General features: G+C 45.1%; 1 protein-coding gene across 1 annotated transcript; it reads left to right on the forward strand.

Moving 5' to 3' along the window:
• The first annotated feature begins 20,376 nt into the window (after positions 1 to 20,376).
• Positions 20,377 to 21,765, forward strand: LOC109747326 (expansin-A12). The gene is made up of 2 exons (XM_020306411.4): positions 20,377 to 20,656; positions 20,762 to 21,765. The coding sequence occupies exons 1-2, from the start codon at positions 20,404 to 20,406 to the stop codon at positions 21,388 to 21,390; spliced, it is 882 nt and encodes a 293-aa protein (XP_020162000.2). The 5' UTR covers positions 20,377 to 20,403; the 3' UTR covers positions 21,391 to 21,765.
• The last annotated feature ends 2,258 nt before the right edge of the window (positions 21,766 to 24,023 follow it).

Genomic DNA, 24,023 nt, shown 5'->3' on the forward strand with positions numbered 1-24,023 from the left:
GAACAAGTATGAAACTATTTTTTAGGTGTAGGGATAAGTTTGCAATGATAAAAATAGAAGTAATTAGCAAGAATAAAACTATGAATAATTTGCAAGGTAATAAAAGTTAGTTGTTTAGTAGAAAGCTTTTTGTAACACAAGAAAGTTATTTGTCCCTTGGCAATCGATAACTAGACCGGTAATCATTATTGCAAATTTATATGAGGGACAGGCATGAGCTAACATACTTTCTCTACTTAGATCATATGCACTTATGATTAGAACTCTAGCAAGCATCCACAACTACTAAAGATCAAGGTAAAACCCAACCATAGCATTAAGTAGCAAGTCCTCTTTACTCCCATACTCAACAACCCCCTTACTCGGGTGTAAGCTTCTGTCACTCTAGCCACCCACCATAAGTAAATCATGAACGTATTGAAACACCCTACAGCGGGGATCCCTCACGCTTGTGCGACACAGAGAGCATCATAGGACAACACCAATAATAAAACATACAACTCAAATCAATCACGATCATCAGTCAACCCATAGGACAAAACAGATCTACTCAAACATCCTAGGATAGGCACATATCATTGGATAATAATATATAGCATTGAGCACCATGTTTAAGTAGATATTACGGCGGGGAGAAGAGGTGTTACACCAATACATAGAGGGGGGAGAGTTGGTGTTGACGGTAGCGAGGTTGTTGGTGTATATCGTCGTCGCGATCCTTGCCCCGACGGCACTCTGGCGCCACCGGGAGAGAGGGGGAGAGAGCCCCCTCCTTCTTCTTCTTCCTTGACCTCCCCCCTAGAGGGGAGGAGGGTTTCCTCTCTGGTCCATGGCCTCCATGGCAGCAGAGGGGCAAGAGCCCCTCCGAGATTGAATCTCTCTCTCTCTATTTCTCTTCTGTTCCATGTTCCTGTTTTCTGGCCTTTCACCGTTTCTTAAATTCTAGGAGATCCGTAACTCTGATTGGGCTGAAATTTTAACACGATTTTTATCCGGATATTAGCTTTCTTGCAGCCGAAGAAGGGCACCAACCGCCTTACAGGGGCCCCACAAGCTTGCCAGACACGCCCTGGGTAGGGGCGCGCCCCTTGAGCTTGTGGGCCCCTCGAGCATCGTCTCGCGTTGATTCCGCTTCCCAAAAATCACATATATTCCAAAATAATTCTCCGTAAAATTTTATCGCATTTGGACTTCGTTTGATATGGATTTTCTGCGAAACAAAAAACATGCAACAAATAGGAACTGGCACCGGGTGATGACCCACAAGTATAGGGGATCAATTGTAGCTCTTTTCGATAAGTAAGAGTGTCGAACCCAACGAGGAGCAGAAGGAAATGACAAGTAGTTTTCAGTAAGGTAATGTCTGCAAGTGCTGAAATTGTAAGTAGCGGAGTAGTTTGATAACATGACAATTTGTAACGAGCAAGTAACGATAGTAGTAACAAAAGTGCAGCAAGGTAGCCCAATCCTTTTGAGGCAAAGGACAGGCCAAAACGGTCTCTTATGATAAGCAAAGCGTTCTTGAGGGTACACGGGATTTCATCTAGTCACTTTCATCATGTTGATTCGATTTGTGTTCGCTACTTTGATAATTTGATATGTGGGTGGACCGGTGCTTAGGCGCCCTTCTTACTTGAATAAACATCCTACTTATGATTAACCCTCCCGCAAACATCCGCAACTACGAGAAAAGTATTAAGAATAAATTCTAACCATAGCATTAAACTTATGGATCCAATCGGTCCCTTACGGAATAGCGCATAAACTGGGGTTTAAGCTTCTGTCACTCTCGCAACCCATCATCTATTTGCTACTTCACAATGCATTCCCTTAGGCCCAAATATGGTGAAGTGTCATGTAGTCGTCGTTCACATGACACCACTAAGGGAATCACAACATACATACTATCAAAATATCGAACACATATCAAATTCACATGATTACTTGCAACATGATTTCTCCTGTGACCTCAAGAACAAAAGTAACTACTCACAAATGATAAACATGCTCATGATCAGAGGAGTATTAAATAGCATAATGGATCTGAACATATAATATTCCACCAAATAAACCATATAGTAATCAACTACAAGATGTAATCAACACTACTAGTCACCCACAAGCACCAATCTATAGTTCCGGTAACAAGATTGAATACAAGAGATAAACTAGGGTTTGAGATGAGATGGTGTTGTTGAAGATGTTGATGGAGATTGCCCTCCCCAAGATGGGAGAGTTATTGGTGATGATGATCACGATGATTTCCCCCTCCGGGAGGAAAGTTCCCCCGGCGGAGTCGCTCCGCCGGAGGGCAAAAGTGCTCCTGCCAAGTTCCGCCTTGAGACGGCGGCGCTCCGTCCCGAAAGCCTTCTCCTTATTTTTTTTGTAAAAATGACTTATATACCAGAAGATGGGCACCGGAGGTGGGCCGAGGAGGGCACAACCCACTAGGGCGCGCCTGGGCTCCCTGGCACGCCCAGGTGGGTTGTGCCCACCTGGTGGGCCCCCTCTGGTAGTTATTTGCTCCAATACTTCTTAAATAATCCATAAAAAATCTCCGTGAAGTTTCAGCTTGTTTGGAGTTGTGCAGAATAGGTGGCCTGACGTAGCTTTTCCAAGTCCAAATTTACAGCAGCCGGAATTCTCCCTCTTTGTGTATTCCTTGCAAATTATGAGAGAAAAGACATTAGAATTACTCCCAAAAGCATTATTATGGATAAAAACATTATAAATAACAGTAAGAAAACATGATGCAAAATGGACGTATCACCGGGCACTGGATCAATATGTTAGTCCAAGAAAATCAAATAAATTTTTGCCAAAAGTATGTAAAAGTTGTATAATATTGGCATGAAACAATCAAAAATTATAGATACGACGGAGACGTATCAACATCTCAAGATTAATTCCTGCTCGTCCTCAAGTAGGTAAATAATTAAAAAAAGACAATTTTTGATGTGGAATGCTACCTAGCATAATCTTGATCACATAATCTAATCATAGCATGAATATTAAGACACGAGTGATTCAAAGCAATAGTCTATAATTTGATATAAAGACGTCGATCAATACTCAGGCATCCCAACAAACAATCATGTCTTTCAAAATATCGGTGCTAAAGAACGTCATCCCTACAAAATCATATAGCCTTGTCATGCTCCATCTTAACATAACGTATTTATCATGCACAACCCCGATGACAAGCCGAGCAATTGGTTCATATTTTTTAACGCGCTTCAACTTTTTCAACTTCACTCAATACATGACCGTGAGCCATGGATATAGCCTATGAGTGGAATAGAATGCGGTGGTATGGATCAAATAGGAGAAGAAAGTCTCGCATCAACTAGGCGGATCAACGGGCTATGGAGATGCCCATCAATGGATATCAACGCGTGGAGTAGGGATTGCCATGCAACGGATGCACTAAGAGCTATAAGTGTATGAAAGCTTAAACTGAAAACTAAGTGGGTGTGCATTCAACTTGCTTGCTCATGAAGACCTCGGGCATTTGAGGAAGCCCGTCATCGGAATATACATGCCAAGTTCTATAATGAAAAATTCCCACTAGTATATGAAAGTGATAGCTCAAGAGACTCTCTATATGAAGACCATGGTGCTACTCTGAAGCACAAGAGTGGTAAAAGGATAGTAATATTGTCCCTTCTCTCTTATTCTCACATTTTTTTATATTCTTCTCTCTCTTTTTCTCTCTCTTTTTTCTTGAGCTCTTTTTGGCCTTTTTCTGGAGTCTCATCCCGACTTATGGGGGAAGCATAGTCTCCATCATCCTTTCCTTACTGGGGCAATGCTCCAATAATGATGATCATCACACTTTTGTTTACTTACAAATCGATAAAACTGATACATGATGACTCTATATGAATGCCTCTGGCAGTGTACCAGGATGTGCAATGATCTAGCATAGCAAAGATATCAAAAAACGGACAAGCCATGAAAATATCATGCTAGCTATCTTACGATCATGCAAAGCAATATGACAATGAATACTCAAGTCATGTATATGATGATGGTGGAAGTTGCATGGCAATATATCTCGGAATGACTATGGAAATGCCATAATAGGTAGGTATGGTGGTTGTTTTGAGGAAGATATAATGAGACTTATGTGTGATAGAGCGTATCATATCACAGGGTTTGGATGCACCGGTGAAGTTTGTACCAACTCTCAAGGTGAGAAAGGGCAATGCACTGTACCAAAGGGGCTAGCAAATTGTGGAAAGGTGAGAGTGCGTATAATCCATGGACTCAATATTAGTCATAAAGAACTCATATACTTATCGTGAAAGTTTTATTAGCCCTCGAAGCAAAGTACTACTACGCATGCCCCTAGGGGGATAGATTGGTAGGAAAAGACCATCGCTCGTCCTCGACCACCGCTCATAAGGAAGACAATGAGTAATAAATCATGCTCCAATTTCATAGCATAGCGAGAGACCATACGTGAGAAACCATAGCTTGGTATTTCAGGAGTAGACATAGTGGCAACACAAGCAGAGATGGTAACAGAAGATTTTTTTTGTATTTTGGAAATTTTTGGCAAACAAAGAAAAAGGCAAAAGGCAACTAGACAGGAAATAAAAAAAGCAAAAATAAAGTGTTTGTGCGAAGGCACTTGATTTGGTATATGATGTCTCCCCGACAACGGTGCCAGAGTTTCCTTCTGCTACTCACGATGGAGTTGTTGGATTTTCCTGAAGAGGAAGGGTGATGTAGCACAGCAGCAGAAAGTATTTCCCCAAGTTAAGAATCAAGGTTTATCGAACCAGTAGGAGGCACCACACTAACAATGTTAGCAGTACCTGTACACAAACACAACAAATGCTTGCACCCAACCAAGGAAAAGGGGTTGTCACTCCCCTTGTTCTTGCTAGTTATAAGATTAAAAGCGGGCAGTGATAGGCAAAGCGACAAAAATAGCAAAAGAAAGCAAATTTTTTTTGTAAAAGCTTTTTGTATTAATGGAGAATAGACTCGGGGCCATAGGTTCGCTAGAGGCATCTCGCTCGAAAGCATGTATAAGCATGGTAGACAAACTACTGTTAGACAATTCACAGAATAGCGCAAATTATAACTATGATCATCATCATGGCATAATCTCACATAGGCAATACGTCTATAAGTAGACCTTTATCCAACTGCATCTACTACTATTACTCCACCCCAAGACCGCTATCCAGCATGCATCTCAATGTATTATCATGATAAACAGAGTAACACAATAAGCAAGATGACATAATGTAGACAGAAAAAACCTAGCAATAATATTAACCTCATCGTTTTATTCTTAGTAGCAACAATATAATACGTGCTTTCGTCCTTTTTGTCACTAGACAAGATCACCACAAGATTGAACTCACTACTATGCACCACCCCTCTGACGATCTACTCATCTATCTTGGCCAAAGAAAACTCATAGATCGGAAAAGCATACATAGCTATAAAATTACACAAGAGAAGGACTCAAAGAGAATCAATATAAATCAATGAACAATCTGATCATAAATCCATAATTCATCAGATCTCAACAAACATCCCAAAGGAATTACTTCGGATGGATCTCCGAAGAGATCATTGTATTTAAGAGAGAGAGAGAGAGAGAGAGATCTAGCTAGTACTATGGACCCGTAGGTCCTGGTGGAACTACTTGCACATCATCATGCATGGAGCCAACAAGGTTGATGAACATGACCTCCCTAATGATTCCTCCCTCCGGCAGAGTACTGGAACAGGCTTCAGATGGGATCGCTTCAGAAAAAAGACTTGCGGCGGTGATAAAATTCCTCCGGGTCCGCTTCTGATGGTTATGGAATGTTGGTGTATTTATTGGCTTGGAATTAGGTCAAACAGAGGCTCGGGAGGGCCACATGGACAAGTGGCGCGGCCACCCCCTTGTCCGCTCATGTGGCTGCCTCATGGGTTCCCTCGACCTCTCCCGAAGCTTCGAGGGTCTCTTGTTGTCCAAAAAAATCATCAAAAAGTTTCATCATGTTTGAACTTATGTAGGTATGGTTTTTCTGCGAAACCAAAAACATACAAAAAAACAAACTGGCATTGGACACTAAATCAATAGGTTAGTCCAGAAAAATTATATAAAATAGTATATAAAGTATACAAAAATGATAACATGATAGCATTTAACAATAAATAATTATATATATGTTCGATACGTATCACATCACACCTCTACTATGTGACATATGCACCGTATTGTTTATATTTGTGGCAACATATTAGCTTGTGCAATGTATTCATGTGTTATATGCTTCACTCATATCACTTCACGTGTCTATTGATGTAGGGGGAGCTCCCTTGTTGTGTACTATTGCATTCCAAGGTTATTAGAGTATATGCACAGATCAAGGGAGCTCCCTATATTGGTAGTGTTGCATGACATCATTCATTGTTTATCTCTATTGTCATGCTCTAGTCGTATTGTCATCAATTCAACAAAAAAGGGAGATCGAAAAATGCAGTATATTGAGGACTAATGTCGGTTATCAAGTTTATCTTAAGACATTGTCCTCTTAGTGTTTGTCTAGGGATAGAGTCAGCCCCCTAATTCAAAAACAAAAAAGGCCTTGGTTCTTCAAAGACTCGAAGGATTTTGGTATTATTTGACGTAGGACAGCCACACTATTAACGGGGGTCACTCAAGATCTATGGTGGAACTCACTTACCTTTGATACATCCCATTGTTCACCATACATGCTCCTAAGAGAGCGAAATATACACTTCTTGATATTCATTTTGGGCCTCTTTTACACTCTCCGGAAGTAGCTATCAAAAGTCCCAAGATGAAATTTCGGGAGCTCCTGGAATTCGGTGTTGCCTCGAGTGTAGGTTTTGGCCGAGAATAGATACGCCCTGGAGCCAACCCCAGAATCCAGAGCGCCCAGAGTATTTCCCTAAATACGGCAATGTTGGAATCCGGTGCTACCTCCAGCAAATGTTTTGGCTTGACATTAGCGGCTCCGATGTAAGCTGGAAGTCATGCTCCGAAAGTGACACCGGAATCCAGGACACACCGGAAGTGAAATCCGGGACACACTGGAATTTCAATCCCATTACATTAAGCTAAGATCTTTCTCTCCCTTGCTCCATTTCTAAAGCTCAAAATCTTGATCTACTCAACTTTACTCCGTCAAATATAATACTCCTTCGAGGGAAAAGGGAGAGGATTCCCGATCTACACTTCCACCAAACCGTATTTGAGTTCACCATTGATTACGTTGAGGATTTGTTACTCATAGAGATTTGAGCTCCTAGGCGATAGGAGTCATGGCTCATAAACTTGCTTGCTTGTGGTGTGCTCTAACAAGTTTGTAAATGTGTGGTGGTTGTCTTCAAGAACAACCCTAAACGGTTTGAGACTCACCGGTTGGGGGCTACTCAAAACGAGAATAAGGTGAGCCACTTGTGGTGCTCCAGAGCTTTGACTTCGGCACCTCTCAAACGAAGATTAGTAGTCCCCAAAGAATGTGAACTTCGGGATAAATTTCACGTCCTCGACTCACTTATGGTTAACCTTTCACACATCTTTACTTGCTTTGTATGATTGTGGGCTTGCTAAGTAGCTTGTTGCTTCCTTTATCTTCTTGTTTCCTTGCTTGTCATATATTGTTGTTCTCATCTCGATGTGTATTTAGAAAACCTATTTTATCCATATTATCCTAAATTTGTCGACTAAGCTAAAAATTTCAATCGTCTATTTCCCCTCCCCCTCTAGTCATCCGATTCGATCATTTTACCTGAAAACTAAGAAATGATATATACTTCTCCCATGTGAGTTGGATGATGATATGACAACGCTCTTGCGACTACTCAAGCGCTCTGCTCGGGAGAATATGTTGTTAATGGACAAATGCCTGCAGGTTAGGGTTTCTTGCTGTGCGTACGCAACGGCGGTATTGGGTGTCAAATTCTTCAGATCGATTCAAGGATTCAACGACGACGATTGCGTCTCGGGACGCTGGTCCTTAGAGACACATGCACGAAGACTCCCCGGCTGTCATTGACAAGGTCAGGCCGGCTCCGGTATGGGAGCAGCGACGGCGGCGCCTCGGCGGCTCGTTTTGGTGACGGTAATGGTCGTTCGGTGGTTCATAGATCTCGATGTAATTTTTATTATACTTCTGGTAAATCTTTATAATAGATCTGATCTTTTTGTAAAAAAAATGGACAAATGGCTGCAGATTATGGACTCCAAGGCGAGGGAGGTTCCCCGGCCAAACTCAACATGAAGAAGAGCAGAATTGTCCTGATGACCGGTTCGGGTACTCCTGAGGCCATGGCTCCTAGGATGGTACTCAACCTGGCGGTGTGATGCTGTATCTCCCGTAGTTGCTCCTTACAGCATGTTCGCACACTCTGGTGTAAGATAACTGCGGACGTTGTTTCATCTCAAGTGAATGGAACATGCGAGGAGCCTTTTGATCTAAAAAAATAACCAAAATAAATTTGACATGGCCGTGAGCAATTAGCTGGATGTCGTAAGCAATGACCATCACTCCATTAGTCCATCCATCCTTCATTGTTTTTAGAATCACATGGAACAATCTTGTGATGTCGTTAAGCTTAAAGTCCACCGTACAATGCACGCAGCACGGCAGAGGCAAAAGGGGATCGAAGATACTAGGACGCCACTAGTACTAACATTTTTTTCCCTACAGGAAACTTGATGTCAACACTTGACTGTGCGACCGAAAGATGGATCGAACGATCGCTACCTTGGAGTGGACTTTTGGCCCGGTGCAGACGAGAGGAGGGAGCAACAGAGACTGCAACACCACATGCCGGGATTCTGTTATACTCGGAAACAGTTAAACAAGGGTGCATGTGGGCAGATTAACAACAAACCGCCGGCCGGATTCACCAAGTGGCCTCGTCTGCATTCAAGGACCCCACGGAATGGTTCACGTTTCCACGTAATTTTGTCATGACAAGCGTGAGGAATCCCTGGCTAGCCCTCATCACATAGTACTCCGGCCGACATGATGAAGCTGATCATGAGCATGCATGGTTCCGTACCATATCATGAGTAGTGGCTAAAAGGTTGCTAAGTTCCAGAAAAGATCAGATCAATCGCAAAATTAGCTTGCCGGGGAAGAAAACTAGTGTAACACTCCGAAGAAAGAGGCCAAATTGTTTTGCTTGTCTTGCTATTTTTAATTTGCTTGCCAGCTCTTATTTCTCAAATGTTTTTTGCAGCATTAAAGCGGAGTACAAAAAATATTTGAGTAAGAGGATAATGCCCCTGTTTTTTTTGAACCGGGCGTACCCCTTTCCATTTGCATTAAACGGAAATACAATAGTTCCACACAAACAGGGAGAAGAGAAAAAGGGTAGCGACACTAGTAGAAAACAGGGCTTTCGTTCGGGCCTGGCTAGCCCATTAGTCCTGGTTCTGCACGAACCGGGACCCATGGGGTGCATTAGTCCCGGTTCGTGAGCCCAGGGGGCCGTCCGGGGCCTCGTGGGCATTGGTCCCGGTTCGTTTCGACCCATTTGTCCCGGTTCTAGGCACGGACTGGGACCAATGAGCCTCGCTCCTGGCCCACCGCCATTGGTCCCGGTTCGTGGCTCGAATCGGGACAGAAGGGGGAGCTTTAGTCCCGGTTCCTGCCACGAATCGGGACAAATGAGTTACCTATATATACCCCATTGCCGCAGCAGAGCACTCCACAGTGCTCTGCTTTTTCTGGCCGGCGAGGGGAGGGCATTTGGGTGCTCTAGCTCACCTCCTATGCCCGAGCCACACTAGTTAAGCTTTCTCCTCTCGAAGCTCGACCTCCGAGCTCCATTTTCCCCGAGATTTGTCTAGGTTTATATTAGCGGTCTGTCACGTCCCGTCCCCGTCTTCACCGCCGTTGATCGCCCGCGCCGATCTCGTCGCCGGCACCACCGTGGTGAGCCTCTTGTTCTTATCTTCTTTCTGAAAGAAAAAAAATTCTTACTTCAGATAGATACTTGTCTAATTTTCTTACTTTTATTATTCCTTGTTATTATATAGTGCGATGGTTTTGGTATCCGCCCCCGTCGGCCCTCGTCCTGTCTATGATTCGGATGTGGTATATATTATCGTTTTATAACTATTTGGTTCATTTATTGTTTATGACAATTATGCCGACCAACGTGACATAGATTTAATTTATCTAGGAGGTGGTTGAACCGGAAATTCCAACCGACCCTATTGTCAAGAGGTTAAATTTAGTTGTAGAAGAAAACAATTACTTGAAGGAAAAAATAAAAAAAATTAAGGAGGAGAAGATGATATTGGAGTTGCATGTTGCGGATGTTGTCGATGATCAAAAGATCAAGATGGATGCAATGCGGTTGAAGATTAGAAAGATTAGAAAATATGCCATTCATACCGAGGCTTTGTATCATTATGCAGTTGGATCAATTGTTTCCTTGGTTGCGATTATGATCGCATTTATTGTTGCATTGAAATGTTTTACATAATTTCAATGTATGGTTTAATTAGATGCTCTGCAGAGCTATATGTTGTTCAATGAGAACTATGTATGTACTTTGGTTTTAATATGATGATGAACTTCTATTAATTTGGTCACTTATCAATTTCAGGGTCTTATAGCTCAAAATAATCAGTAAATGCATGAAAAATAACAAATGAAGTCAGAAAGAGTTGAAAATTGATGATGTGGCTTTGAATGGTACATTTTGAACACAAAAAACTCTGGAGTTCAAATAAGTTCAAAAAAATGAAGTCCCTTTGTAACAGACAAGTTTCCGTATGAAACCCTGATACTTCGAAAAAGATTGTCCGTTTTGTACACGAAGTGCATCCAGTTTTTGCCGTAACCCTCTCTACTTTCTTGCACATGCTATGTGGGTGAAATGATGATACCATGCCAACTTTCAACCTTTTCAGAGTTCATTTGAAATGCTTTTCAATTTTAGGGTCTTATAGCTCAAAATAATCAGTAAATGCATGAAAAATAACAAATGAAGTCAGAAAGGGTTGAAAATTGACGATGTGGCTTTGAATGGTGCATTTTGAACACAGAAAAACTCTGGAGTTCAAATAAGTTCAAAAAAATGAAATCCCTTTGTAACAGACGAGTTTCCGTATGAAACCGTGATACTTCGAAAGAGATTGTCCGTTTTGTACACGAAGTGCATCCAGTTTTTGCCGTAACCCTCCCTACTTTCTTGCACATGCTATGTGGATGAAATCATGATACCATGCCAACTTTCAACCTTTTTAGAGTTCATTTGAAATGCTTTTCAATTTCAGGGTCATTTAGCTCACAAAAATCAGTAAATGCATGAAAAATAACAAATGAAGTCAGAAAGGGTTGAAAATTGATGATGTGGCTTTGAATGGTGCATTTTGAACACAGAAAAACTCTGGAGTTCAAATAAGTTCAAAAAATGACATCCCTTTGTAACAGACGAGTTTTCGTATGAAACCGTGATACTTCGAAAGAGATTGTCCATTTTGTACACGAAGTGCATCCAGTTTTTGCCGTAATTCTTTCTACTTTCTTGCACATGCTATGTGGATGAAATGATGATACCATGCAAAAAGAAAATTAACTAAAAAACTTTTATAAAACTCTAATAGCAAAAGGAATAAACTAAAAAGCTTTTATAAACCTCTAGTATTTTTTTAACTAAAATTATATAAAATTCATGCCACTGAAATTATCAAAGTATTTTCTGTTCAAAAGATGAAAAGCAGAAAGAAACAAAATAAACTTTAATAAATAACTGGAAACAAAATAAAATAAAATAAAATAAATAAGTAGAAACAAAATAAAATAAAATAAACTTTAGTAAAATAAATAAGTAGAAACAAAATAAAATAAATTAAAATTTAATACAATAAATAAGTAGAAACGAAATAAAATAAAATAAAATAAACTTTTATAAAATAAAGAAGTAGAAACAAAATAAACTTTATAAAAGTAAAATAAATAAACTTTAATAAAATAAATAAAAATAGGAACAGTAAGTTTTTTGTTGTAAGTAGAAACAAAATAAAATAAATAAAGCAACAAAAAAAGAAAAAAGTGCCACCTACTGGCCAACACGGCCTGAATACGACTAGAAACCCAACCATGGGTCAGGATTCAGGCCCGCAGGAGGCCCAGTAGGCCCACAAGCACATCGTGACAAATTAGGCCTGAAAGCCTGTAGTTGAGAGGAGCTCGAGAGGGTTGGCGCAGCAGCGCTTATAAACCACTCTCGGGCTCTCTCAACTAGAGAGGTGATACTAAAGTTTTGGCCGCGACGCGGACAGCACAGGGCCTCTGGTCCCGGTTGGTGCGACCAACCGGGACTAAAGGGGTGCATTGGTACCGGTTCGTGACACCAACCGGACCAATGCCCTCCCTTTAGTCCCGGTTGGTGGCACCAACTGGGACTAAAGGTGGCATTGGTCCCGGTTGTTGCCACGAACCGGAACCAACGCTCTGGGTATATAAGCTGGACTTGTGAAAATTTCACAATTTCATCGTCAGTTCGTGCCCGACGCCCCAGCGCTGCTCCTCGTCGCCGTCATCGCCCTTGCCTCCGACGCCATCGTCGCGCCTCGCGCCCCTGCCTCAGACGCCATCGCCGCGCCGCCCCTGCCTCCGACGCCGTCGTCGCGCCGCCCCTGCCCCCGACCACGTCGTCGCCGCGCCGGCCCCTGTCCCGCGCCCGAGCCCCTTCCCGCGGCCCGCCCCCGCGCGCCGGCGCCCTCGCCTCCCCCGCCGTCGCCATCGCCAGACGCCCCCACTGTGAGCCGCCGCGCCGGTCCGGCTCTGTTTTTTATTTTGTATTAGATTAATTTTTTGTTCATATATATAATTTATATTTGTATGTATGTGGCTATATGTAAGTTCAGAGCATGTTTTTTATTAGATTAATTTCTTATTAGATTTATTAGATTAATTTTTTTGTTCAGAGCATGTTTTTGTTCATATATGTATTTTTTGTTCATATGTGTATTAATGTTTTTGTTGCATATATGTAATTTTTTTAATGTATATATGTATGTGGTAGCTATATATGCATGATGAGGGGGGTGGGGGTCGATATACCCCCTCCCCGATAATTTCAACATGAGGGGAGGTCGATATACCCCCTCCCCGATAACATTTTTTAGAAAAGTTTTATATATCTAGCTAGGAAGAAAGGAAGAAGGAAGAATAAGAAGAGGAAGAAGAAGAAAAAAACAGGATAAGAAGAAGGAATAGAGGAGAAGAAGAAAAAATAGACTCTATTTTTTCTTCTTCTCCTCCATTCCTTCTTCTTCTCCTCTTTTTTTATCTTCTACTTCCTCTTCTTAATTTTTATCGGGAACTCCATTCCAAAATAACTTCGACATGATGGGCGGTCGATATATATGCCCCCTCTCGACCGTGATAACTTATACCACGGGAGCACCCCCCCGGCCCTCTCGCTCGACCAAAACTCTCGAGGACACCCAAACCCTAGAAAAAAACAATGTCGGTCTCCTACCCCCCCCCCCCCCCCGCCGCGCCCCTACCCGACAAACTCTCTCGAGGCCACCCAAATTTACCAAGTTAAAAGAGCGTTGTCATCGAGGCCACCCCATACCCTTGAAGCGTTGTCGAGGCCACCCCAAACCCTTGAAGCGTTGTCGAGGCCACCCCAAACCCTAGAGAAGCAGCGTCGAGGCCACTAATATGATTCCTTATTGTGATTAGTTAGCTAGTTCTACGTTTGCCACTAATATATCCACCTGTTGTCATGTTTGTATAATAATTTGCATGTTGTAATATTTGCAGAAACAATGGAGCACGGACGAGACGAGGAAACAGAACAGGTGTTGGGGGACATAATCGCAGCCGGAGCTGATGTCTTGTCGTATCTCAACGACAGCGGCGATGGTCTGGAAGGACAGGGTGAAGAAGCAGGATACGGTGATCGAACAATGGAGGAGGAGGGACCTGATCATGATGGCTCCGGTGACCCAATGCTGGTGCAAGAAGGACACCGTGATGACGGCTCCGGTGACCGAACGGAGTCCGGCCAGGTATATATATTAGTTAAGCATGTGCTGACTATAGCTAATTGATGCATTAATTGTTTTTGGTATGTACACATATTAATGAACTCTCATCTTTCTTCTTTTTTCTAGCCCTCCGGATCGAGCACAACTTCGGTAAAGAGACGAGGCCCGAAGAAAAAGTTGCGCTCGGATGAAAGGTTTGAGATCATAGAAATCGCGCGCGATGGCATGCCAATTGAACCCATCCGGACAAAGGAAGCATTTACTGCTCAGTGCGGGGTTCTTGTTAGGGACAAGATCCCGATCAGCATCCACCAATGGTTAAAGCCGGCTAAAGAAGACCCTGAGGTGTCTTATGTCGACGATATGCAGAAAGATGATCTTTGGACCGCGCTTAAGGAAAATTTCACCCTACCGCCAGAGGAGGATCCGGAGAAGCCAGTTAAAGAGCAATTGATCAAGTCTTATGCTCTTAAGAAGATGGCAGAACTATTCAGGAGGTGGAAGAATGAGGTGAAAAAATTTGTCGACAAAGAAGAGACACCGAAACTCATTGGCCGGTATGAGAAGATCAAAGATCACTGGCCCACATTTGTGGCCCACAAGACATCGGACAAGAGTAAGAAGATGTCAGTGACAAACAAGAGGAATGCTGCGAAGAAGAAGCATCACCATCGCACGGGGTCAGGTGGCTACCTCAAAGCCCGGCCGTTGTGGGCCCAGGCTGAGAATGACCTGATTGATAAAGGGGTCAAACCAGAGACATTGAACTGGCCAGACCGTTGCCGGACTTGGTTCTTCAGGGTTGGCGGAACCTTGGGCCCTGTATCAGGGAAGTGCGTTTGGACGGACGAGCAACTGAGAATACCCGTCACGAGGCTTCAGGAGTATATCGATGCAGCACAGCAAGGGACGTTCGTTCCAGACAGAGAGAACGACGAGCTCACAATGGCCCTCGGGAATCCTGAGCACCCTGGACGGACACGAGGCACGCCAGGCTCCGTTCCGTGGAAGGCTGGGTTTCCGGACGCATGCGGTTACAAATGCCAGGAGAGGAGGAAGAAAGTGGAGCATACCCAACTACAGGCGCTGCACGCAAGGGTACAAGCGATAGAGGAACGAGAAGCAAATCGCAGCAAACGACCTGCCGAAGCTTCCCCCGAAGCTACCCCGCCATCTCAGCGGAGAAGCAGCGTGGCTTCCACCGAGCAGCTTCAGCTAGAGCCTGTCTTCACGGCTCCTGCTAGCTACCCCGTGGATGCTATCACGGAGTCTCAAGATTGCCACCTTATGACGCAATGGATGAAAATGAAAGTCAAGGCGGCTGTTGGCTCTATTTTACCTTCTGAACCTGGCGCAACCTACCACTGCCGGCCGATTCTAGAAGGATATGCTAGGGTGGTGGTGGATGAAATAACGGACGGATTTGAGGACCTCGAGCTTGACCACCCTACGGGTGATGGGGAGACTCGGCTGGGTTCTTCTCTGAAGACTCCATGCCTATGGCGGAAGGAGCTCATCAACCTTCCGAACTGGACGCCTCCGCCTCCTCCTCCGACGACGACGAGTCAGGGCACTCCGCCTCCTCCTCCGGCGAGTGATCAGGGCACTCAGCCTCCTTCTCCGACGCGTGGCGGCACTCCGCCTCCTTCTCCGCCTGCGCCAGCGCGCCCGAGCAGCCAGCCTCCTCCTTCTCCACCTTGTCAGCAAGGGCGGAAGAGACCCGCCGCCGCTATGGCTGCTCCGGCGCGTCGTAGTCCTTCTCCTCCTCCTCGTAATAAAGGAAAGAAGACAGTCGCAGCCGCTCCGTCTGCTCCGGCGTCTAGCAGTACAGCCAGAGGCGGGAGGCAATACAGATTCGGTCCTTCTCTGAAGACTCCAGAGAAGTTACCATACGAGAGGAGCTAGGAGGAAAACGCGAAGATCGTGCGAGCCGAAGTGAAGAACTTCTTTGAAGGGGTGAAAGCAAAGAAACATCCACCTCCGAAGGAGAAGGTAGATCCGGTGAAAGCGAAGCGCACTCTGGCTGCCCTGACGAAACCACCAAAGTCTCCGCCGAAAGGCAACTATGAGCGCATTATTGAAAAGTCATTTATCGAAGCGGAGCGGTCGGGAAGTACTAGAAGTGATCAAAGGTTAAAAGAACGACGAGCTGGGAAACAAATTGCCCAGCTCGGAGAACAAGCGAATCAATCGTGCCCCCCGCTCAAGGTGTCTAGCGATATCGTCGCTAATGATCCGAGGATGGTGCCCGGTTATACCAATCTTGGAGATTACCTGCCCGACGATGTACATTATGATTTCTTGGAGGTGGACGAACACAGATACGAGTACGGGAAGCCTCTCGTCAAAGATGAAAGCTCTCTAACAACGATGATGCGAAGATTTCATGATTGGTACATGAAAACCTGCAGAGAGTCTGGGGGGGGGAATATTTTTGACGCTGAGAGTTAAAAAGGAGCATGACCTCGTTGGAATTGATCTGTTGAATGTTCCATTTGAGGAGTTCTTTCAGTTTTTCAATCAACATGCCCTCGATAAATTAATGGTCACTTGCTACTGTCTGTAAGTACTACTTCTGTCATTAAGTCTCTATATATAGGTCAGCTTTTTCATTGCATGTATTTATAATTATCCTCACTATATTATGCAGATTGAAGATCGCCGAATTGAAGAAAAGACAAATCGGTGATATTGGGTTCATTAACACAAATCTCATAGATGCATATACGATTGAATTTAAGGCCAGAGAGACCGAGGCCAACTTGCTACGATCGTTGGTAATAAATGAAAACAAAGATATAATACTCTTTTCTTACAACTTCAAGTGAGTGTTACTGTCTTGTGCATATTCGGTTTCCCTTATTAGTCCAGGTTATAGCTAGTAATGTAATTGATGAGTTATGCATGCGTGCGCAGCTTCCACTATATTCTCCTAGAGATTAAGCTTGAGAAGGGACTAGTAACCGTCTTAGACTCGAGACGAAAAGATCCCAAGGAGTATGCGGACATGACTGAAATGCTCGAGAAGTAAGTTAAATCGATCATTATCGCACCATATCGGCATCTTTGTTCATTTCCTGATATCAATTATTTTCTTTGTCTGGCAGGGTTTGGACAAAATTCACCACAAAAGCTCCGGATTGCCGAAGAAGCTGCAATTTAAACACCCGAAAGTAAGTACTACTAGCATGTTCCGCGCATCTCCTAGTGATTCAAGCGCGCGCTAGTTTCATCAATACCATTTAGCATGCTTGCTTATCAGTTTGATTGACCTTTATTTCTTGTAAAGTGGTTGTGGCAGGAAGCCGGGAATGATTACTGTGGATACTACGTTTGCGAGTCCATCCGCCACACGACCTGTGAGCGGGGCTACTCTGACAAACAATATGAAGTGCGTAAATAATAATATTCACAATTTTATTTTATTACCATCATTTGTGTTGAGTTTCATTTATTCATAAATATGTATTGGCCCCCTTCTTCAAACTAGATATTTCGGATGCGGGATGAACTCCTACCACCAGATCGTATGCGAGCAATTCAAGAGGAATTGGCGGCATTCTTTCTTGACCACGTGATCGATAAAGACAGAGAATATCACGTGGACCCTGAGTTCATATATAATTAGGAGATTATATTGTAAGAGATAATTATATTGTATATATGTAGCCAGTAGCGTCAGATAGATATACGAGAACTTGTTGTTCGACCAATCTCTCAGAGAAGGAGAGGTGGTCGATATCACTTCTCTCTGTATGCATATGTTCATGACGATCTTCTGTTTCCTTCATTTGCTTACTAGCTAGCGTGTCTAGTCCTCTCTATACGTATAGTACGTAGCGTCGACCAAGCACGGAGATAAGAGAGGACACTTCTCTCTATTAATTAGCTAACTAACACAATATATGAAACACCTAAATTAACCCCCCAAAACCCCCCTTAAAAAAACAAAAACTCCAGCCCCTGAAATGCTGACGCGTGGATGCCTATTGGTCCCGGTTGGTGCCACCAACCGGGACCAAAGGGCCTCCTGCCTGGGCTCGCCGCACCGGCCACGTGGAGGCCCATCTGTCCCGGTTTGTGTAAGAACCGGGACTAAAGGCCTAGAGAATTAGTAACGACACTTTAGTCCCGGTTCAACAACCGGGACAAATGGCCCTTACAAACCGGGACAATAGGCCCTTTTTCTACTAGTGCGAGTTCAACGCACTGACAGGAAACCCACCGTGCCCGCCCGCCATCGAAACGAGCACTATGGGGCGAAAACCTGACAACACCACACAGTCTAAGCAGCATACAGAGCCAAACACCAGCTAACAGGATAACTAGATTGTCTCTTTTTAAAGCTAAACGACTGAAGTAGAAGAGCCATGACGTAGCGCAACCGAGCCCATCACCAAGGCAGCACTTCTCCAGCGCCATCCGCCGTGCGCCTGGCCTCCTCGCACATCGCCATCAGTCTGGTTGTGCTTGATCGAATCATCTCGGCACCTTGGTGTAGCTTTCTTCGCTTCTTCCTTGGTCTGAAGGCCTGTCCAATACAAGAGAAAAGAACATGCCGAGAACACAATCTCAAAAGGAGATTTAATTAACTTTTTCTCGAAGGTAGCTCTATTACGTGCCAACCATATAGCCCAGGTTACAGCAGCCAAGAAGGAAGAAGGAAGCACCGATGGAGATGAAGAAGGAGACGGCGAGGCCGGGGAAGAAGAACCCCACTATCTATCTTAGGGTGGTCGGTGCAGGTTCACGGGAGAAGCAACCCCACTATCTATCTTAGGGTGACGGGTGGGGTGCTGCTTTTGATTTTTTTTTTGTGGTCGCCTGGCTTAGAGGGATGGCCGGGGGCGGTGGGAAGACCGGCGGTGCGGGGAGGTTTTGGGAAGGGCGATGCGGGGAGGTTTTGGGAAGGGCGGTGCGGGGAAGCGATCACGGGAGCGCTGCCGACCGCGGGCGGCGGAAGCAAGCGGCTAGACTTGGGCTAGATCGGGCGGGGGTGAAAGAGGAAGAAGAGAAACAACGGCTCGAGGCTGAAAATAGCAGTGTCCGTTGGATTTTGATCCAACGGTTGAGAAAGGAGGAGGGAGATCGACTGACCAAATTATTTTTTCAGGCGACCGACGTATAGCCAGTCCCTTACTTTTGAAACTGATTGTTTAAGTACTACTCCAACTACTCAGAGGATAAACCATAGAGTAGACAGAATGCCGCTAATTTGCATCCGAACGAATCTCAGCAAAAGAAAAAGGCTTCTCTTCTCAGTGTCAGACATTTCTTTAACCAAAAACGATGAAATCTGAACGCATTCAAATCCAAAGGTTTGACCCCGTAATCTAGCAGGGATCGCCAGTATAAAATTGAGGTCATACCTATTAAGAAAAGCACTAGCCGTACATGTAGAAACAGTTGCCCTAATAATCCAATGTCGAGGCCCTAGAGTGACAGTTTTTTCAAGGCCCTAGTGTGCATGGCAGTTGACTTGCCCCAAAGCAAAAGAGTTTCTTCCCGTAGATTCCAATCAACCGAGCAAGACAAAATTAAGCTCGAGGCCCGCGCGCGGGAGAAAAACTAATTAATCCTCCCTTAAATCAAGCCAAAATGACCTACCTAGGGTGCTAAATTCCCCTAGCCCTCACCCCTAACCCTAACCGCTAGTACCTGCCAGTGGGGACCACACAGTAACAACGAGCGCAAGTGGAGTAGTAGTAGTAGCTTCCATTTCTTGGCGGGTATCAGTTGAGCTGAGCAGCGCGTCAACCGGCTCAATCCAAGGGGCTGCATCGTGTTTTGGAGTAGTTAGGGCTAGGGGCTTGCTTACCGATCCAATGACCCTCGGTAACCACTCCATCGCCAGTAATCCCCATGTGACTCTTCCCTCAAAAAAAAAATCCCCATGTGACTCGGAGCGGCCGAGTCTCGTGAGCTCACGTGACGCCTCCGCCTCCGGATGGTCGAACTGGTTTACTTCTGATCAAAATGTTGATGCTCATCACTCGTACGTACTGTACGTCTCCCTCCAAGCTGATGATTGTTTAGTCGTACGTAATGTTGATCCCAAATGATTAAGACGTACTACTGGCACGGATCAGTGGAACCTACTAGGGCACAGTGGGCCGGCTCTGCTGCTTGCCAGAGAAGAAAATGAAAATGCGGCAGAGTCGGCCGCCCCCTGCAGATCAGCCAGTGGAAATGGGGAATCCTTCGAAAACGTAGCGGAGCATAGACTTTTCATTTTTTGGGCGGGAGAAAAAGAGAGTCAGGAATCGTGCATGGCATGCATTTAAGGCGCTGGGTGCAACGGGGCCGTCGACCGCCTCGGCGGGCACGTGAGTCCCCGCCGGGCTTCGCGCGCGCCTCAATCGCCGCATCGCTATTTAACCACCGCCGACGCCATGGCTTTTCCACCTCCTCACTTCACTCGCCTCCCGCGTCGCCCGCCGATCGAGTGCACCCACCCACCACAGTGCCCTGTGCCCGAGGCCATTCCGTACGCACTGGAGATGGCGCGCAGGAGCGGAGTCTTGTCGCGCTTGGCCGTCGTCGTCGTCGCGGCCTACTGCCTCGCCGCGGCGACGCCCGGTGCTGCCGACTGGATGAGGGGCTCGGCCACGTTCTACGGAGGGAGCAACGCCGCCGGCACCATGGGTAAGTGACCATCCACGACTGCGCTCCTCGCTTAGCGTATTTGCATTGCACTTCTGCGCGCCGTGGATATGTACTGATCGAGGACGGCGTTGGAACTAATGGCAGGCGGCGCTTGCGGGTACGGCAACCTGTACTCGACGGGGTACGGGACGGACACGGCGGCGCTGAGCACGTCCCTCTTCAACGACGGGGCGGCGTGCGGGGAGTGCTACCAGGTGCAGTGCGACCAGGGCAGCTCCCCGAACTGCAAGCCGGGGGTGACGGTCACCATCACCGCCACCAACCTCTGCCCGACGGACTACTCCAAGCCCAACGACAACGGCGGCTGGTGCAACCCGCCGCGCAAGCACCTGGACATGGCGCAGCCCGCGTGGGAGCGCATCGGCGTCTACCGCGCCGGCATCGTGCCCATCCTGTTCCAGCGGGTGTCCTGCTCCAGGAGCGGCGGCGTGCGGTTCACCATCAACGGCAACAGCTACTTCGAGCTGGTGCTCATCACCAACGTCGGCGGGCCGGGGTCGGTCAGGGCGGTGCAGATCAAGGGGTCCCGCACCGGGTGGACCACCATGTCCCGGAACTGGGGCGCGAACTGGCAGTCCAACAGCTACCTCAACGGGCAGTCCATCTCCTTCGCCGTCACCGCCACCAACGGCCAGAAGGTGGTCTTCCAGGACGTGGCGCCCAGCAACTGGGGGTTCGGCCAGACCTTCACCAACTCCGGCCAGTTCTACTAGCGATTCCCGCGCGCCGCCGTGCGTGCGTGCGCGCCGGCGCCGGAGCGGTCGCCTTTCCTTTCCGTTTACGCCTTTTCGATTTCGCATTTGGGAAGTTAAGTAAGATTTGCCTCATTCTCATGGATGGGAAGTGGTAGGTAGTAGGTAGCTAGGTGCCGCGCGTAGGGCGGTTTGCATGGCTGAGGTGCCTGATCGATCAATTACCCGCCGTGCCTGCCGCCTTGCTTGCGATGACCGGCTGATGTGCTAGCTGAAATGGCGCCCCGATCCTCGCTGCAAGGCGCGGACTGTTTACTGTTGACCACCGATCCATTGATGATTTTAATTTATATAGAATGTGATGGCCATGGTTTCTGACTTTGACCACCAGTTAAATGAATGCATGTGCGTGATATGCTCTTCACGAAGAGCAATGCTATGGGGACGACAAAGTTTGGACGACTCATGAACGACGATTAAATCGAGCCGACGAATCTCAAGCACAGCTGAGCAGTGGCCGCTGGATCCTTTGGTCGTGCACTTATCGTCCACACACTGTCGTGTATGGAGCAGTTTCGCTTCAGGAATGTGCCCAAGGGTAAAATGGGGTGGACATCGAAGTGTGTGGTCTGAAGTAAACGATTAATTGGATCACTACGTTATTACATGTGCGTAAAGTGTCCTTAGTCGGAGAATCAATGTACTCCCTCACTCTATGAATAAGTGTACTTCCACCCTTTTTTTACTAAGTCCACATTTTAGAATTTTGATCAATTTTATAGAAAAAAATGAGTAGCATATATGACATCAAATTGATATATCATGTCACTACATTTCAAAATGAATCTAGTGATACTAATTTAGTGCCATATATGCCGCATGCAGCAATTTAGTGCACCTGAAACTCTGAATATGTGACCACCAAATAACAAAAAAAAGTACATGCAGTGATGAATTTTCTCTTAAGCCTTGCATGCAGCGATTTGATGCACCTGAAGCTCTGAATATGTGATGGAGGGCTATAAAAATAAGACTTATAAAACAGAAAAATTAAGATAAGCCCTCTAAACCCAAAAAAATGGAGTAACAGATGGCTCCGCTCAACTGAAGTAATGCTTGGACCTTTTGAACTCGCATTCCTTGTGGAAAACTATCTTTTTCATGTTTGGATACTACTTGTCATATTATTGGCACTCACAAGTACTTCTCTGTATCAAAATATAAGATATTTTTGCAGTTTCAGTTGAACTATAAAAATATCTTACATTTTAGTAGAGAGGCAGTACATCCTTCATTTCTCATATGTTGCATCTCCTCTCTTGGGTACACAGGGACAAAAGACAACGAATGTTGGACCCTTTATGCATAGTCATAGACAAGTGTCGCAAATCACTTTTGAATAAAACCATTCAGGTGGCATGCTGAGCTCTTGCTAAAAGGCCTGAGGCAATATATATTACTCCCTCCAATCCAATCAATTGTCGTGGCTTTAGTACACCTTTGTACTAAAGTTGTACTAACGCTATGATAATTAATATGGATTGGAGGCGTACATAAAATCAGCACTTACAAAAAACAGCCTTAAAAGAACATGGTATTAGTTCTCAATGAAATAAGCACCTTTTTTTCTTCTGCGTCCACCGCGGCGTGCTGTGCAGTTTTATAAATGTTCTTGAATCTAAAATATTGTAAAAACTTGCGAAATTAAAAAATATTTATTTTTAAAATCTTCGTGAATTTAAAAAAAATACGAAAAAAGAAGAAGAAAGACAGTAGAAAAACTGAATGGAAGAAACAGAAAAAAGCGAAATCACTAATTAAGGAGTACGTTGCAAAGAACACTCCACTTTCTCAGGTCGCGACAAGTGGCGCGCGCGCAACCGGGGAGTTTTCCCTTTTTTTTCGTAGATCCGTTTATTCAAAACGTTTTATCTCTTAAACCATGCGTCCAAATCTCGAACCGTTTTCACCATTGGATTCCTCGCGTCGAGGTCTTAAAAACTAGATCACATGTTGATAGGTTTTGACGAACTTTTTTTTCACGAAAAAACCGGACGAAAAAACCGAGCAAAAAAACTGAACCGGGAGCACGGTTTTTTTCCCTTTCCGAAAGAGGCACGCCCGTGCCTCTCGCGAAATCACAACCGTGCCTCTCGTGGAAGCAAAACAATGACTCTCGTGGAAGGAAAAAAACAGAAAACACATTTTTTTTCGTTCCCGAGAGGCACGGCCGTGACTCTCGCGAAATCACAACCGTGCCTATCGCGAAAGCAAAACCATGACTCCCGCGAAAGAAAAAAACAGAAAACGCGTATTTTTCGCTTTCCGAGAGGCACGGCCGTGACTCTCGCGAAAGCACAACCGTGCCTCTCGCGGAAGCAAAACCGTGACTCTCACGAAAGAAAAAATAAATAAAAAACACGATTTTTTTCGTTTCCGAAAGGCACGGCCGTGACTCTCGCTAAAGCACAACCGTGCCTCTCGCGGAAGAAAAACCATGACTTTCGCGGAAAAAAAAACGCATTTTTTCGCGCAATTTTTTTTTCAAATTCTTTTTTGATTGAGTAGCTAAGAAAGACCGGTGAAAAACCAAAACGTCGAAAAAATCGAAAAAAATACGTTTAAAAAGCCGAAAACGCGTGCGAAAAAATAAA

Source organism: Aegilops tauschii, chromosome 4 (assembly GCF_002575655.3).
Source record: "Aegilops tauschii subsp. strangulata cultivar AL8/78 chromosome 4, Aet v6.0, whole genome shotgun sequence".
NCBI lineage: Eukaryota > Viridiplantae > Streptophyta > Magnoliopsida > Poales > Poaceae > Aegilops > Aegilops tauschii.